The following is a 17,073-nucleotide window of genomic DNA, read 5'->3' as shown; positions in this document are numbered from 1 at the left end:
AATGCCGTAAAACTTCTCACGTTGAATTTATGTTTAATAATGATGTTATGTTCCAAAAATCCTAACAAGAGCTGCAGTCCTTGGGCCTCTCCAGTAGTCCTCGTAAAGAAGAAAGGGGGCGATTGGAGGTTTTGCATTGATTATAGGCGACTTAACTCCGTTACTATCAAAGATTCCCATCCTTTGCCCAGGGTAGATGACAGCCTTAATGCTCTTGCTGGCTCCGCCTGGTTTAGTACGCTCGACTTCTCCAACGGCTACTGGCAGGTGGAAATGGCGGAGGAGGACAGAGAGAAAACCGCCTTTACTACTGGTCTATCTATGCCAATGGGTCTTACTAACTCACCTGCAACTTTTCAAAGGATGATGGAGCTGATTCTCAGGGGGCTACCATGGCACATATGTATGGTATATTTAGACGACATATTGATCTATAGCCATACATTTGAGGATCATCTTAGGCATCTGGAGGAAGTTTTTTTACGGATCCAATCGGCCGGGTTGAAACTGAATGCCAAGAAATGTCACCTTGTGAGAGATCAGGTGGCATTCCTAGGCCATGTAGTCTCTAGTCACGGTCTTAAACCAGACCCTAAGAACACAGAGAAGGTAAAGTCCTGGCCCACTCCTAGCTGCCCTTCTGAAGTCAGGGCTTTTGTGGGATTGTGCTCATATTACCGGCGTTTTGTGAAAAATTTTGCCAAGCATGCAGCGCCTTTGCACCACTTAGCAGGGAAAAATGTGCCATTTGTATGGACTGGGGAGTGTGCTGCTGCATTTGAGTACCTTAAAGGGGTGCTCACCTCTGCTCCTCTGGTGACATTACCCAACTTTTCTATCCCTTTTAAAATTCACACAGATGCCTCTAAGGAATCTGTGGGGGCGGTGTTAGCACAGGACATCAATGGGAGAGAACATGTTGTGGCCTACGCCAGCCAGACACTCACTCAAGTGCAAAAGCGGTGGTCCACTTTTGATAGGGAACTCTGGGCTGTTGTCTGGGCTGTCCGAGAGTTTAAACATTATGTGGGGCTGTCCAAATTTACCATCATTACGGATCATCGCCCTCTGCTGGGCTTGCGAAACATGAGCATCGATAATGACCCAACTGGGCGACGAGGCCGATGGGTGCTGGAGCTGGACCCATTTAACTGGGTCATGGTCCATAAAGATGGTTCCCGCCACATGAATGCGGATGCACTGTCTCGCCGTCCTCTGACTCCAGACAGACCAACATTGAAGGAGCAGATGACTGGTACATTCTGTGGAAGACAGCCCACACTGTCACTTGGCTGATGCAGAACCAGGTTTGGACAGAAGTTTGATTTATTCACTTTCCCATGACGGCTCAGAAATAGGCTCATTACAGCGGGAGGACCCGGATATTACCAGAGTGTTAGCCTGGATTGAGAGAGGTGTTGGGCATCCACCACGTCGGCGGGTACAAGGAGGTTCTCTCAACCTTCGAAAACTGTGGACAAAATTTAGTCGTCTGTCTATTGTTGACGGGTTGTTGTGTCGTACCGTGCGTGGGTCTCCAACAGGCGAGCAGCAAGTGCAGGTAGTAATTCCCCAGGTCCTGGTGCCCCAACTGCTCCAACACCTACATGGTGGACCTGTTTTTGCCCATTTCTCAGCTGAGCGTTTGTGGGAAAAAGCACGACAAACATGCTACTGGCCTTCCATGCTACGTGACATTAGGCGCTGGTGTGAACATTGCGAGGCTTGTCAGACGCGTAAATCCCCTGTGCCACAACATCGGGCACCTATGGGGGTGTTGCCTGTTAGTCGGCCTCTGCAAAGGGTGGCTGCGGACATTCTAGAGCTGCCAGTGACATCCAAGGGTAATAGGTATGTTCTTGTGGTGGAGGACCACTTTACCAAGTTTGTAAATCTGTACGCACTCTCAAACCAGACAGCACAATCAGTGGCCCAATGTCTATTTGATGACTATGTTCTGTTACACGGTGTTCCAGAAACCTTGCATAGCGATCAGGGCCGTCAGTTTGAGGCGGAGGTAATTCAAGGGCTCTGTCGGTTGTTAGGGATTAAGAAAACCCGCACCACAGCCTATAATCCCAAGTCAGATGGCATGGTGGAGCACCATAACAGAACGCTGATTGATCAGTTAGCCAAGCAGCTGCTTTCTTGTGGGGGTGAGTGGGACAATTTTTTTAAACAGACTGCTTTCGCTTACAACACGTCCAAACACAGCAGCACTCATTTCAGCCCTTTCTTCCTGATGCATGGCCGTGAGGCACGGGTTCCTGTTGATGTGCTGGTACCATCCACGTTGCTGGGGTCTCAGGGGCTCGGGTCCCACCCCCAATTCATATCATCTCTGGTGCAGCGGCTTGAGAGGGCCTTTGGGACGACTAGGCTAAATTTGGCTGAGGCTCGAGAACGTCAGAAAGTGTACTGTGATGAAGGGGTCCGGCACCGTCCGTATGTAGTGGGTAGTTTGGTTTGGTTAAATAATCCCACAGAGAGTCATACTAAGTTGGCACCACATTGGAAGGGCCCTTATCAGGTTACACAGGTGATGGAGTCAGGTGAGGAATTCGGCCTAACCTACACCATTACTAACCCTATGGACCTAGGGGAACATGTTCAGGTGGTTCACCATAACAGGTTAAAGCCATATACGCTGCCTCTGCTTTCTGTGCCCTCTTCTCCAAATCATTCGTCCCCAGCGGCCCAGGCTCCTGCCACACAGCCAGCTCTTCCAGGTTTAGGTGGCTTTTCTAATGATCTGGAGGATGGTCTGGGATTATCAGAGTCCAGGGCTGCTATGTCCCGCACTGGACGTGTCCTGCATGCCCCATCTCACTTTCAGGACTTTGTTATGTATTAAGTAGGGTTGAATATATGGGGTTGTATTGGGGCTATGTGCTGTTGCCACTTTTCTGCCCAGTTTTTGGTATGTTTTCAATGAAAATGTTTTGTTTTCTTAAAAAAAAAAAGAATAAAAAAAAAAGAACAAATGTGGACAAACAACAGGTGACATGCTCAGGTGCACTAGGGATTTTGTTAATGATGCACTAATATTTAGTGTTTATGTTGTAACTTTTTTTTTTTTTTTTTTTACAGTTTGTGATTTTGTTTAGTAATGAGCATGGTATAAATGAGGACGTTTATAGTTGAGGGGGGGACGTATGTAGAAGACTTTTATGTAAGAATGAGTTATATTGAATGCCCTATTGGGGCGCTGTAAAATGTTATTGTTTTTGTGTGAAAAGGAGGAGAGAAGAAGAAAGTAAAGTTCGTGCTGGTTCATGTTCACTCTGTGTCCGTGAGCGCTTATTCTGTTATTAACTTTTATGTGGTTAAACGAACCCTCTAGAAAGCTCGGTTACAGTATGTAAACAATCGTGATTGTCACATTTCTAACATCATGTGAAAACGTTCATTCTAATTAACAGAATTAATCGTGAAAATCGCCCTAAATACAGTTACATAAAATCAGGTACTTACAAGAAAGGTCTTGGTCAGTGGGAGATATTGCAGCATCTTTCTGACATCAACTGATTAATGTGGTCACAAGCACAGCAGACATGAGAAAATACCTGTATGTCCATTCAGGGTTAAATTTCATATGCTCGAGATCCACTTTTCTTTTTTTACTCGTACCGTTTTTACTCGTATTTTCTATATTTCTGCATAAATATGACCTAAAACATCATCAGATTTTCACACAAGTCCTAAAAGTAGATAAAGAGAACCCAGTTAAACAAATGAGACAAAAATATTATACTTGGTCATTTATTTATTGAGGAAAAAATTGAGTGGCAAAAGTATGTGAACCTTTGCTTTCAGTATCTGGTGTGACCCCCCTTTGCAGCAATAACTGCAACTAAACGTTTCCGGTAACTGCTGATCAGTCCTGCACACCGGCTTGGAGGAATTTTAGCCCATTCCTCCGTACAGAACAGCTTCAACTCTGGGATGTTGGTGGGTTTGCTCACATTAACTGCTCGCTTCAGGCCCTTCCACAACATTTGATTGGATTAAGGTCAGGACTTTGACTTGGCCATTCCAAAACATGAACTTTATTCTTCTTTAACCATTCTTTGTAGAACGACTTGTGTGTTTAGGGTTTGTACACAATCTGTCTGACTGTGGATTGGTGGAGTCCGAACTCTTTAGAGATGGTTTTGTAACCTTTTCCAGCCTGATGAGCATCAACAACTCTTTTTCTGAGGTCCTCAGAAATCTCTTTTGTTCGTGCCATGATACACTACCACAAACATGTGATGTGAAGAGCAGACTTTGATAGATCCCTGTACTTTAAATAAAACAGGGCACCACTCACACCTGATTGTCGTCCCATTGATTGTAAACACCTGACTCTAATTTCACCTTCAAATTAACTGCGAATCCTAGAGGTTCACATATTTTTGCCACTCACAAATATGTAATATTGGATCATTTTCCTCAATAAATAAATGACCAAGTATAATATTTTTGTCTCATTTGTTTAACTGGGTTCTCTTTATCTACTTTTAGGACTTGTGTGAAAATCTGATGATGTTTTAGGTCATATTTATGCAGAAATATAGAAAATTCTAAAGGGTTCACAAACTTTCAAGCACCACTGTATGTACTGTATAATATGTAAAGTAGAAAGCAGTGGCGGCTGCTGGTCTTTCAAAGAGGGGAAGCTCATTGTCGGCTTACATCATAAAATTTGTCAATTTATTAACAAGGAAATGTTAAAATTATGTTAAACTGAAACAAATACTATGAGTGTGTTTTATTTACACAATGAACAATGGAAATGGTCAAGTAATTTCACCAAGCAAATACCAAGAAATGGGTTACAGTTTGTCTTTCGACTTCGCGATGGGACTGAAGCTCCCAGTGATTAAGTGATGGTGTAGATCTCAAAATAGCTATCACTCAAAACGGGATTCAGCCTTTGGACTGATCCTCCAATCATCTTGCAGAAGCTCCGCATCCAGACCCGCCCACAGCTCCATTCACCCCAGAGACGCTCAGCGTCCGGGGGTGGGACAAAATCGTGGCATTTATCCAATGACCGGCGAGTTTCGAAGCAATTCAAAAAAACGTTCAATGCAGCCCCATAGAAGTGAATAGACGCTCAGCTTCTGCGGGTAAATGCATCGACGCTCCGGGAATGTACGAGAAGTTCGAGAAGTCAGTGATTTGTGATAAGTAGCTGATTCTAAACCAACTCGTCTTCCAGATGAACGTGTTCTAACACATTTGTAGTCAATAAAATGTTACCACAACTGTACATATTTTACCATTTAATTTTTTACATTTAAGGGGAAGCTGAGTTTCACTTGCAGTCTTAGAGAAATCGCCACTGATATAAAGTCTGAGAAAGAGGGAAGGTCATGGTCACATGATCATAATGTTGTGGTTATGAATCCATACGTATCGTTATGTTTAAACAATGTGTGCCGACATAGGAAGGAATGTCACTGTGCATAGTAGTGTAAATGTACGTGAAGGTAAGGTTCATAAAAATGATGTTCATTATAAAATTCTATCATGTGAATATTAGATTATTAAACAGAGAAGAAAGTAAAATTGTTGTTTAAAAGAGAATCTGCAGAGGGCGGCTTGGTGGGTAGCACTGCTGCCTCACAACATGAAGGTCCTGGGATCAACTCCCAGATGGAGTGGTCTGGGTTTTTTCTGTGTGAAGTTTGCATGTTCTCTCAGTGTCTGCATGGGTTTCCCCGGGGAAGTGAGGTGTGAGGTGAATTGGAGACTGTAAGTGATTTTGTTTGATTTAACTTGATGAACTTTGTGTAACCAGTAACTACCCGTCCTGTCATGAACCAAAGTGTGTAAATAAATAAGAACCTGTGGAAGAGAAATTCTTCATGTGTTGTTCTTGTTTTAGTCTGATTCAGGGTGAGAGATCAGACTCACCTGAACCCAGCAGTGTGTCCATGAAGAGCGATCGGTCAATGAATGAGCCACTAAAGTTCAGTAACAGAGAACGTTCTACTGATCTGAGGTCAGGATGATTTTAAGAAATGTTACTTTAAAAAAACTGATATTTCTGAATCCCAAATGTATAGCTTACTAAATCAGATTTAATTTATTAATAAAGTATAAGTTTAATAAGTGTAATAATCTTTACATATTATTTAAATTTCCACCTATTTTTAATATTTTATACCATATAAGTTTAATCTTCACATTTTAATTTCCAGTGTTTGTCTTCTGTGTTTTAGATCAGTGGAAGATAAAAGCTCAGACTCACCTGAACCCAGCTGTGTGTCCATGAAGAGTGATCGGTCAATGAGAGATCCCCTATTCTTCAAAGAAGGAAATTCTTCTACTGATCTGAGGTCAGCTTGTCTTTTTTATTGTACTAGGTTCTTCACAGCCAGTCCCACCTGATAAAGTTTGGCAATATGATGATGTTAAACAGCTGCTGAATGTTTATTGCTGTTTGCTGTGCAGATGTAAAAAAAAATGTATAATTTACAACCCCAAATCAGAAAAAGTTGGGACAGTATGGAAAATGTAAATAATAAAAACACAGAGTTTCTTACATTGACCTTGACTTTTATTTGATGTCAGACAGGATGAACCTGAGATATTTCATCTGCTCAACTTCATTTCATTTATTAATAAACATCCATTCCTGCATTTCAGACTTGCAACACATTCCAAAAAAGTTAAGACATGGGCAATTAACCTGTTAAACAGGTGATGTGAACAGGTGACATCATGGTTCGGTACAAAAGCAGCACCAGGAAAGGCTGAGAGTCTCTGATGAGTAAAGATGATCAGAGGATCCAGTTTGTCCACAAACGTGTGAGAAAATGATTCAAATGCTTAAAAACAATCAACCTCAAAGAAAGATTGGAAGGGATTTGCATGTTCTCCCTCTACAGTGCAGAATATCATTAAACCATTAAAGGAATCAGGAGGAATTTCAGTATGTAAAGGTCGAGGGTGAAAGCTTAATCTGAACACTCGTGATCTTCCATCCCTCAGACGGCATCAAGAACCTCCACTCAACACTAGCTGATATAACCACATGGGTGAGGGATTAGTTTATCAAACCTTTATCAAGTTCTACAATACAGAGTTACTGCACTAATCATACTTAACACTTTACTGTGCAAACAAGAAGCCTTATGTTAACCATGTCCAGAAGCGGCGTCGACTTCTCTGGGCTCGGAGGCATCTAGGATGGACCATCACACAGTGGAAACGTGTATTGTGCTGCGCACCACCTGCTGCACACATTACAAAGGCGTGGCTGCGTAAGAAGAGGGTACGAGTACTAGACTGGCCTGACTGCAGTCCTGACCTGTTCCCAATAGAGAACGTGTAGAGAATTTTGAAAGGAATGTTTATTAATAAATGAAATGAATTTGAGCAGATAAAAGATGAAATATCTCAGCTTCATCCTGTCTGACATCAAATAAAAGTCAAAGTCAGTTTAAGAAACTCTGTGTTTTTATTATTTACATTTTTCATGCTGTCCCAACTTTTTCTGATTTGGGGTTGTAGATTGAACTTAATGCTTTGATTGTTTACAGAAAACAAGAGAAATTGAAGAAATCAGAAAGAAGCAGCAGAAATGAGGTGGATTCAGTATTTAAGGTGTGTATCTGAGGCTCTGTGTGGAACTTGTGTGTGATCAGTCACGTCTACAACATTTTATTCTTTTTGATATTGCAGAAATGTCCACAGTTATACTATTAGCAGTGACGTGATGCTTAATCAAAGAGGATTACAGTTTATGTGGTGTAATAAACAATAACTCATCAGTCATCTACAGTCAGCTTCAAAACTATTGGCACTATTGATTATTTTTGGTTGAAAGAAGTTTATTTGTTATCCTAAAATATAATAATCTTATTTAAAGTATATATTTCATAAATGTAATGGGTAATAAAGAAAGATGGTACACAGACTCATCACCAAGCTGATTCTAGACCCAAGAGCAGTGACTGAACATAATCAGAGGCCAAAGAAAACAAATGTTATCTGATGACCTAAGGTGGGATTTGACCCCACAGTATCTCTGCGGTGTGAGTTAACCAGGAAACAACCAGAGGTCGTTTAAAGTGACAAACCAGATCACCAAACACACTGATCAGTTCATTAAAAAATAATAATTAGGAAACTACAGTGATGTGAGCGCTGTGTTGGAACTGTGATCAAGTGTGATACGTTAGTTACATGATCCACCAACATATCACCACACGATCGATCAGTACTTCTGTTTCTAAACCTAACTAGATAACCTACTCCTAAAAGTCAGTTCCTTCTAAACAACTGCTAGTTGTCCTGTACACCCCTACGCTTTGTGATACTGTAGTATTTTAATTAAGGTAGCTTATAAATCCAGACATTTTAATTTCAATTTTACCTTTTTAAATTTTACTTAATGTTTTAATTAATCTACGTTGTACCTTTACTAGGGAACCAATTATTTTGGTGACTGTACCAGTGTAGGTTTAACATTTTTATATGTAATTACTGTAATTTCATCAGGAGCTGGAGCAGAAAGTCTTCACTCTGTTAAAAAATGAGCTGAATAAATATAAGAAGATACTGAGTCCAGGTTACCCAGAATGCTCTGAGGTGAAGGATGAGGAGAATCAATGTAGTTTCAGAGAGGAGGTACTGAAGATCACTCTACATGTCCTGAAGAAGATGAACCAGACAGATTTAGCCAACACACTGCAGACCAGTGTCACACTGCTAGCCTCGGTGTGCTCATGTGCCACGCCCCTCTTCTCTGTGTGCACACTCACTCCCCTGCCATGCCTCACAGGTGGTTGGCTCCCTGAGCTAATCAGCCCCAGCTGCTCCTCATCAAGGAGCATTTATAAGGAGAGCTGGGGCAATGGGCAGGTTGGAGACTATTTCACGGTAACTCTGTTTGTGTCTTGTATCTCTGCTCCTGGTACCTCTGCCCGTTCTCGCCTTGTTTGCTCTGTTTGCTCTGTTTGCTCTGTTTGCTCTGTTTGCCTGTTTAGTCTTTGATTAGCCTGTCTGTTAGCCTGTGTAGTCTGATTAGCCTGTTTAGCCTTTGTTTTGCCTGTCCGTTAGCCTGTTTAGTCTGTTTTGCCTGTTTAGTCTGTGTTTAGCCTGTCCATTAGCCCAGTTAGTCTGTTTAGCCCAGTTAGTCTGTTTAGTCCTGTTCTGTCAGTTTAACCCTGTCTTGTCTTTATTATTATTAAATATAGTTTATCACACATCTCCGCGTTTGTGTCCGCCCCTCCTGTCCGTCTAGCCCACACACCGTTACAACCAGTAAGAGCTGCTGGTTTTATTCCATCACTTTTATTTGATAAGATCTATGATATAATGTTATTTTAATTAAAAACTACAATAATAAAAAAAACTGAAAAATTATAATTATTTACAAACCTCTGAAAGTTAGTGTAGGTGTGTAATAGTGAAGTGTGTCGTGCTGGTAGTTAGTTGGTTAATATTCAGTTCAGTTTTATTCTTGCTAATACTAATAAAACATTAATAGCAGCAAACTGATATCAGAGATGATCAGACAGATTAGATTAGTAAATAAGTTTAGATTTTATACTCTGGTACATACAGTGAAATACTTACCTTCATGTTCTTCTGTTTATTAGAGCTGGTCTCTGTTTATCAGAAGAACCTCAAAACCAAACTGATAGAGAAATATAAAAGAATTAATGAAGGAATCTCACAGCATGGATCATCAGTTCTCCTGGATCAGATCTACACTGAGCTCTACATCACAGAGGGTTCGAGTGGAGACGTCAATAATGAATATGAGGTGAGACAGATTGAAACCACATCCAGGAGACCAACAACACAGGAGAAACCCATCAAATGTAACGACCTCTTTAAAGACACGTCCATCAGAACTGTGCTGACTAAAGGAGTTGCTGGAATTGGAAAAACCGTCTCTGTGCAGAAGTTCATTCTGGACTGGGCTGAAGGAAAAGCCAATCAGGATGTTCTCTTCATGTTCCCACTTTCCTTTAGAGAGCTGAATCTGATTAAGGAGAAACATCTCAGTCTGATGAAGCTTCTTCAGTATTTTTTTCCAGAATTTAAAAGAATTAAATCAATAAACTGCAGCACCTACAAGATCATTTTCATCTTTGATGGTCTGGATGAGTGTCGACTTCCTCTAAACTTCCAGAACAATGAGATTGTGTGGGATGTAACAGAATCAGCCTCAGTGGATGTGCTGCTGACAAACCTCATCAATGGGAACCTGCTTCCATGTGCTCTCCTCTGGATCACCTCTCGACCAGCTGCAGCCAATCAGATCCCTCCTGAGTGTGTAGCCCAGGTAACAGAGGTACGAGGGTTCAGTGATCCTCAGAAAGAGGAGTACTTCAGGAAGAGGATCAGTGATAAGAAGCTGGCCAATAAAATCATCAAACACATGAAGTCATCAAGAAGCCTCTACATCATGTGTCACATTCCAGTTTTCTGCTGGATTTCAGCCTCTGTTCTAGAGAGAATGCTGGGTGAAGCAGAGGGTGGAGAGATCCCCAAAACTCTGACTCAAATGTTCATCCACTTCCTGATCTTTCAGATCAAACACAAGGAACAAAAGTATCATGGGAAATGTGACCCTGACCCTCATCAGACCAGAGAGACGATACTGGCACTGGGAAAACTGGCTTTCCAACAGCTGGAGAAAGGAAACCTGATCTTCTATGAAGAAGACCTGAGAGAGTGTGGTATTGATGTCGGAGAAGTGTCAGTGTACTCAGGAGTGTGCACCCAGATCTTCAGAGAGGAGTTTGGGTTACACCTGGGGAAGGTCTTCAGCTTTGTTCATCTGAGCGTCCAGGAGTTTCTGGCTGCTTTATTTGCATTTATCTGCTATATCAGCAAAAATCTAGCAGAACAACAAACCACTGATCTGTCTGATCTGTTCACGAAGTCCAGCATGTCTGATTTCCTCAAGAGTGCAGTGGACAAGGCCTTACAGTGTGAGAATGGACACCTGGACCTTTTCCTTCGCTTTCTTCTGGGTCTCTCACTGGAGTCCAATCAGACTCTCTTACGAGACCTACTGACACAGACAGGAAGTAGCTCTCACAGTAAACAGGAAGCTGTGGAATACATCAAGGAGAAGATCAGGGAGAATCCCTCACCAGAGAAATCCATCAATCTGTTCCACTGTCTGAATGAACTGAACGATCATTCTCTGGTGCAGGAGGTTCAGACTTACCTGAACAGAATAGAACCTGGTTTTGTATTTAATGATCCTGGTTGTCTCAGAGGAATCAGTCTCTCTCCTGCTCAGTGGTCAGCGCTGGTGTTTGTGTTACTGAACTCAGAAGAAGATCTGGAGAAGTTTGATTTGAGGAAATATTACAGATCAGATGAAGGTCTTCTGAAGCTGCTGCCAGTGGTGAAAGAATCCAGAAGAGCTGAGTAAGTATTTTCATCATTAATATCACAGCAGCAGCTTTTTACTGTTATTATAAATGTAGTGCAGCAACATGAAGTGGTTCTGATCCACCTAAACACAACTTATTCTAACGTGTGTGTGTGTGTGTGTGTGTGTGTGTGTGTGTGTGTGTGTGTGTGTGTGTGTGTGTGTGTGTGTGTGTGTGTGTGTGTGTGTGTGTGTGTGTGTGTGTGTGTGTCATTTTAAAGATAAAAGGAATCCTGGTGTGTCGGTGTGGTAACTTTCATTAAATTCAACATTTTATTTTAAAACCCCAATTTCAAAAAGTTGGGATCCTGTGTAAAATATAAATAAACATAAATAAAAAAAGAATGCAAATTTTATCGACCCACATTTTATTTACATTAGAGCAGTGGTTCTCAAACTGTGGTACGCGTACCACTGGTGGTACGTGAAGCAGCACGAGGTGGTACGCCAGATAATCTCGGAAAAGTAATTACATGCACCGAAAAAAAAAAGAATAATAATAAAAAAAAAAATAACAAAATGTGTAAATTACTAATAAAATTCCTATAATTCAGTTTTAATAAAATCAGTTTAATTAAAACAAATCGTATTAAAACTAATGTGTTATTTAAAATATTCGGGGCTACGCAGACACCGTACTTCATTACGTCTATACTTCACGTTCGCGGTTTCCATCTGGAAATTTCCGAAACGGTATCAGTAAAGTTATCAGTAGATCTCTCGCTTTTATCAGATCAGATCTGCGTTTGAAGCTCACTGATCTCGTTCCTGGCTGCTCCTCTAAACAGACGCATCCAACTCCCTCACATGCCGATTCTATTGAACGGATCTTTGAAATGAACGAAAGGAGCCGAGTCATTTATTTCTGCACAATTCTTATCGGCTGTAATCCACCCATTCAGCTTCCATCAGTAAAGGGGAATTCATCGTAAATCGTAATAAAAGCTGTGTATTGTCGATATTCAAATCCGAAACACTTTCAGTATTGCGGAGAGCGAGACACACACACACACACACACACACACACACACACACACACACACACACACACACACACACACACAGAGAGAGAGCTGGTAGTATAATTCTGTTTAATTCTGTTAAATCTGATTATTTCATTGTGCTTATGTTTGAAAGCAGAAACAAACACAGTCACATCTCTGTACAAGAGAGGATTTTTCTGAAACTTAATGAAATGCAACCACAGTCTGCCTCTTCCCTGTAGTGTTTTTGCCTTTTGAAATGAATCTTTCTCATTTAAGTGATGTTTGAATTAGGCCTACATTTAATGCAAATTTGATGTTAATATCGAGGGTGTCTTATAGTTTACCTAGTAGCGTGAAGTCACTTTTTGAACGGCTCCTTGAAAGGAACCGAGCCAAAAGATCCAGCTCCCGTCAAGAAGCCATAATTCCCATCACTAATATATATATATATATATATATATATATATATATATATATATATATATATATATATATATATATATATATATATATATATATATATATATATATATATATATATATATATATATATATATATATATACACCTAATTAATGTGAGCCTTATGTGGTTCTGTGATGAGAAACATAGGTGGTACTTGGAAGTTTCGATTTGATAATGGGTGGTACTCGGTCTGAAAAGTTTGAGAACCACTGCATTAGAACACAGAACACATATTTACATTTTCAGCATTTAGCAGATGGTTTCATCCAGAGTGATTTACATTTGTGACCGTATACAATCTAAGCATTTGAGGGTTAAGGGCATTGTTCAAGGGCAACCTGGCAGTGGTGAGGCTACAAGATCAGTTTCCGGCAACCTTCTGATTACTGGACCAGCACCTTAACCTCGAGGATACAGCTGATAGGCTACATATTAGATGCTGAAAGATATTTTAGCATTTTATGAAAATTATTTACAAAATGATGGCAGCAACACATCTTAAAGAAAGTTGTGAGGGGGCAACAAAAGACTGGAAAATTAAGAAAACAGCTGAGGGAGCAACTAGCAAGTAAGTCACATGACTGGGTATAAAAAGAGCATTTTAGAGTCTCTCATAAGCAAAGATGGACAGAGGTTCACCAATCTGTAAAGAACTGCATCTAAACATTGTGGAACAATTTCAGAAAAATGTTCCTCAATGTAAAATTGTGACCTCACCATCTACAGTACATAATATTATCATGAAAAGATTTAGAGAATCTGGAGAAATCCCTGTGCTCTAGGGACAAGGCTGATGGTTAATATTGGATGCTTGTGATCTTCGGGCCCTCGGGCAGCACTGCATTAAAACAGGCATGATTCTGTACTGGAAATCACTGCATGGACTCAGAAACACTTTTAGAAATAATCATGTGGTGGAAAAAACCCTTTTAATAAATACCTTGAAGACTGGATTATAAGTAGAAAAAGAGGTTTATTCTTGTCTGCAGAGAAGGATCCCACCGACAAGCTTCTCATAGAAGACTGGGCAGTGTGATCCAGAAGAAAAGAACAGTTAATCTTATATACATGGTGGCAATGCCCTTATGGTTGTGTGGGAAAGTTCACACATTAACAAGGTGGGGAGTAGGAACTGTTTGAAGGTAGCGGGAACAGGATTCGTAAGTGTCTTGATTGCAGGCGACAGTCTTCTGTTATGTATGGCAGCTGCTGAAAGACAGGATCTGGACGTCATCACAGGATCTGGGAATTATTGCAAACCATGCACCTTTTGTTATGTATAAATTAACATTTCTTTGTTCTTTGACAATCGTCTATAAACTTAATTCGCTGTGTAATCCAGAGATGCGAGTTAAAGCTGTATCATGAAGCCATATGTTAACACGATCCAGAAACTTCACTGTCTTCTCTGGGCCAAAGCTCATTTAAAAAAGACTGAAACAAAATGGAAAACTGTTCTGTGGTCAGATTAATCAAAATGAGAAATTCATTATGGAAACCACAGACGCCGTGTTCTGTACACTCAAGAGGGGAGGGAGGGATCATCCAGCTTCTTATCAGCACTCAGTTTATAAGCCTGCATCTCTGATGGGGTTGCATAAGTACACATCTGTAAAGTCACTATCAAAGCTAAACAGTATACAGATGTTATAGAACATTTACTCCCATCCAGATTACGTCTCTTTCAGGGACGACCTTGTTTATTTCAGCAAGACAATGTTAAACCACATACTGCATCCATCCAATCATCCATCAGGCTGATCTGGTGAACCTAACTGCAGTCCAGACCTTTCACCAATAGTTTTTATTTATTAGGATTGTAACATCATGTTTTACACTTTGGTTACAGTCATGACAGGAACGGTAGTTACTCATTACCCAAGATTCATCAGTTCATAAGTTTAATATCAAACACAGTCATGAACTATTTAGTGTCTCTAATTCACCTCACATGCACGTCTTTGTACTGTGGAAGGAAACCGGAGCACCCGGAGTAAACCCACGCAGAAAAGGGAGAACATGCAAACTCCACACAGAAAGGACCTGGACTGCCCCACCTGGGGATCGAACCCAGGACCTTCTTGCTGTGAGGTGACAGTGCAGTGAAACATTTGGTGCATCATGAAATCTGGCACGTTGCCACTTTACTTCCAAGGTGTTGAGCTGATGGTTTTCCTCTGATTTTGAAGGAGAGCATGATGTTCTTTTATCTGCTGCACTAAGTTTCCTTGGTCGACCTCCACAATCCTCAGTGTTGCTCTTTTCTTTGTGCTTCTTCATAAGAGCTTGGAACTCCAGTCTGTTTTGAACTCTTTGCTTAAGAGAGACCTGCTGATGCAGCATAACGACCCTGTGTCTTGTTGCTGTGCTCAGTCTTATCATGGTGTTTGACCTATGACATGAAGCTGTGTTCCACAACCTCACCTTTGTAGCAGAGTTTGGCTGTTCCTCACCCAGTTTTAAACCTCCTACACAACTGGTTCTGTTTCAGATCACGACTGTGTTTCCACCTACATATGACCATGATGATCATTATCAGCAGTTTGGTATAAGTGGTTAATCATACACCGACTATAATCCTACAGAAAACCCTGACTTTGTGCAAGTGTACCTAGATTTATTTATTTATTAAGGTTTTAACATCATGTTTTACACTTTGGTAAAATGACTTCATTATAATAATCTGATTCTGTCAGTTTTAAACAGAATAAAAATCTGGAGATTAAGAACCACACGGCATAAATGTATTGATTCATTCATTCATCTTCACCTTTGCAGGGAAACACACACTCACATACAGTGGAACCTCGGTATACGTCTGCTTTGGTATAAGTCCAACTTGGTATACGTCCTGTTTGGAGGCGAAAAATTTAGCTTGGTATACGACCTTTATTTGGAATACGACTCGGATGCTAGAACTTGTACGGGTCAAAATCAGTCACGACACCGCGCACTACTCTTGTTTAACTCTCGCGAGACCAAGACACGAGCGTTATTACGCCAGTTGCTACCATTCAGTAAACAACCCGCGCTACAACTCTATAGCTATAACGCGCTATATAATTTTCAGGTACTGTACTACAGGTACTGTCGTCCCGTTAACGGTGTGCCGTGTTGCTAGGCAACATGAGGGCGAACATTACATTCGCAAACTATGACACTATTACTTGGACGAAACACCCGCTTAATGATTAAGATTACTGTTTATATTAATGTGGACATTTCCATGTACAGTGGTGTTCAAAAAAATAGCAGTCCAACACCATTAACCTGATAAATCACTGTTTTTAGTAGAAATGCTATAATATGCCAATAACAACAGGATTTCTTTCATGGGAACGGATTAATAATTTTCCCTTTATTTCCTGTGGGAAAATGTGTTTGGTATACGTCCTGTTTGGTATAAGTCCGAGGATCTGGAACGGATTAAGGACGTATACCGAGGTACTAGTGATGGCATAGTTACCTTGAAAAAGTAATCTGATTACTGATTACTGATTACTCCTTTAAAAGTAACTTAGTTACTTTATGGATTACTTGATTTTAAAAGTAACTAAGTTAGATTACAAGTTACTTTATTAGTTATATAATGCGGAATATTTCAAAGATATTCCTTTGCAATACTTTATCATTTGGCTGCCAACTTGTGTGTACTGATGAGACTCAACTGAATCCCAGAACATGCCAGTGTGAATGCATGGAAAACAAATTTTAATTTTCTTTCAAGAATATGATACTGTGGCGCCGGCGAGTAGGAAGGATAGCGTTAGGGCCGCAAGTGAGCTGCCTTTGGCAGTTCATTCAGTGGTTTAGGGACAGACATCCATTCAAACACACATACATTCATACAACAGACAAACATTTAAGCTACTTACCCAACCCTCACCGCAGCCACCCCACTCCCAACAACGGGATACACGGCTACGGTGAGCTTAGACACCACTGCCGCAAGGCCTTCTGGGTATAGCCTGTGCCGGCCCCCCAGTGGCGACGCTACACTGCCCCCTCCCTAATGGTCAACCGTCCCGGTGACCTACTCACCAGCGTCCACTGGGTGGCTCCTCGGCCAGACCGCACCCCATTACACTGCCGAGCCGCTCTTCCACCCACTGCTGGACCGGGCACCCTGCCCCTACAGCCACCTGGGCTAGCGCACTCAAACAGACCGGACATATTGGCCCACTGTACCACCAGAGCCACCCAAATGCCACAATCCCACTTCTGACAC

At 41.1% G+C, this 17,073-nt stretch overlaps 1 protein-coding gene across 1 annotated transcript in view; it reads left to right on the top strand.

Moving 5' to 3' along the window:
- Window positions 1-17,073, top strand: part of LOC134304385 (NACHT, LRR and PYD domains-containing protein 3-like) — a 92,582-nt gene that overhangs the window by 61,627 nt on the left and 13,882 nt on the right. Inside the window, exons 2-5 of the mRNA XM_062989994.1 lie at window positions 6,213-6,329; window positions 7,536-7,599; window positions 8,497-8,695; window positions 9,600-11,391. Of these exons, the coding sequence (XP_062846064.1) occupies window positions 6,262-6,329; window positions 7,536-7,599; window positions 8,497-8,695; window positions 9,600-11,391 (2,123 nt within the window). The 5' untranslated portion in view covers window positions 6,213-6,261. The remainder of the gene's footprint in view (window positions 1-6,212; window positions 6,330-7,535; window positions 7,600-8,496; window positions 8,696-9,599; window positions 11,392-17,073) is intronic.

Source organism: Trichomycterus rosablanca, assembly GCF_030014385.1.
Source record: "Trichomycterus rosablanca isolate fTriRos1 chromosome 3 unlocalized genomic scaffold, fTriRos1.hap1 SUPER_3_unloc_1, whole genome shotgun sequence".
Taxonomy (NCBI): Eukaryota; Metazoa; Chordata; class Actinopteri; order Siluriformes; family Trichomycteridae; genus Trichomycterus; species Trichomycterus rosablanca.
Note: the sequence above shows the minus strand (reverse complement) of the source record. Positions and strands in the feature narration are given on the sequence as shown.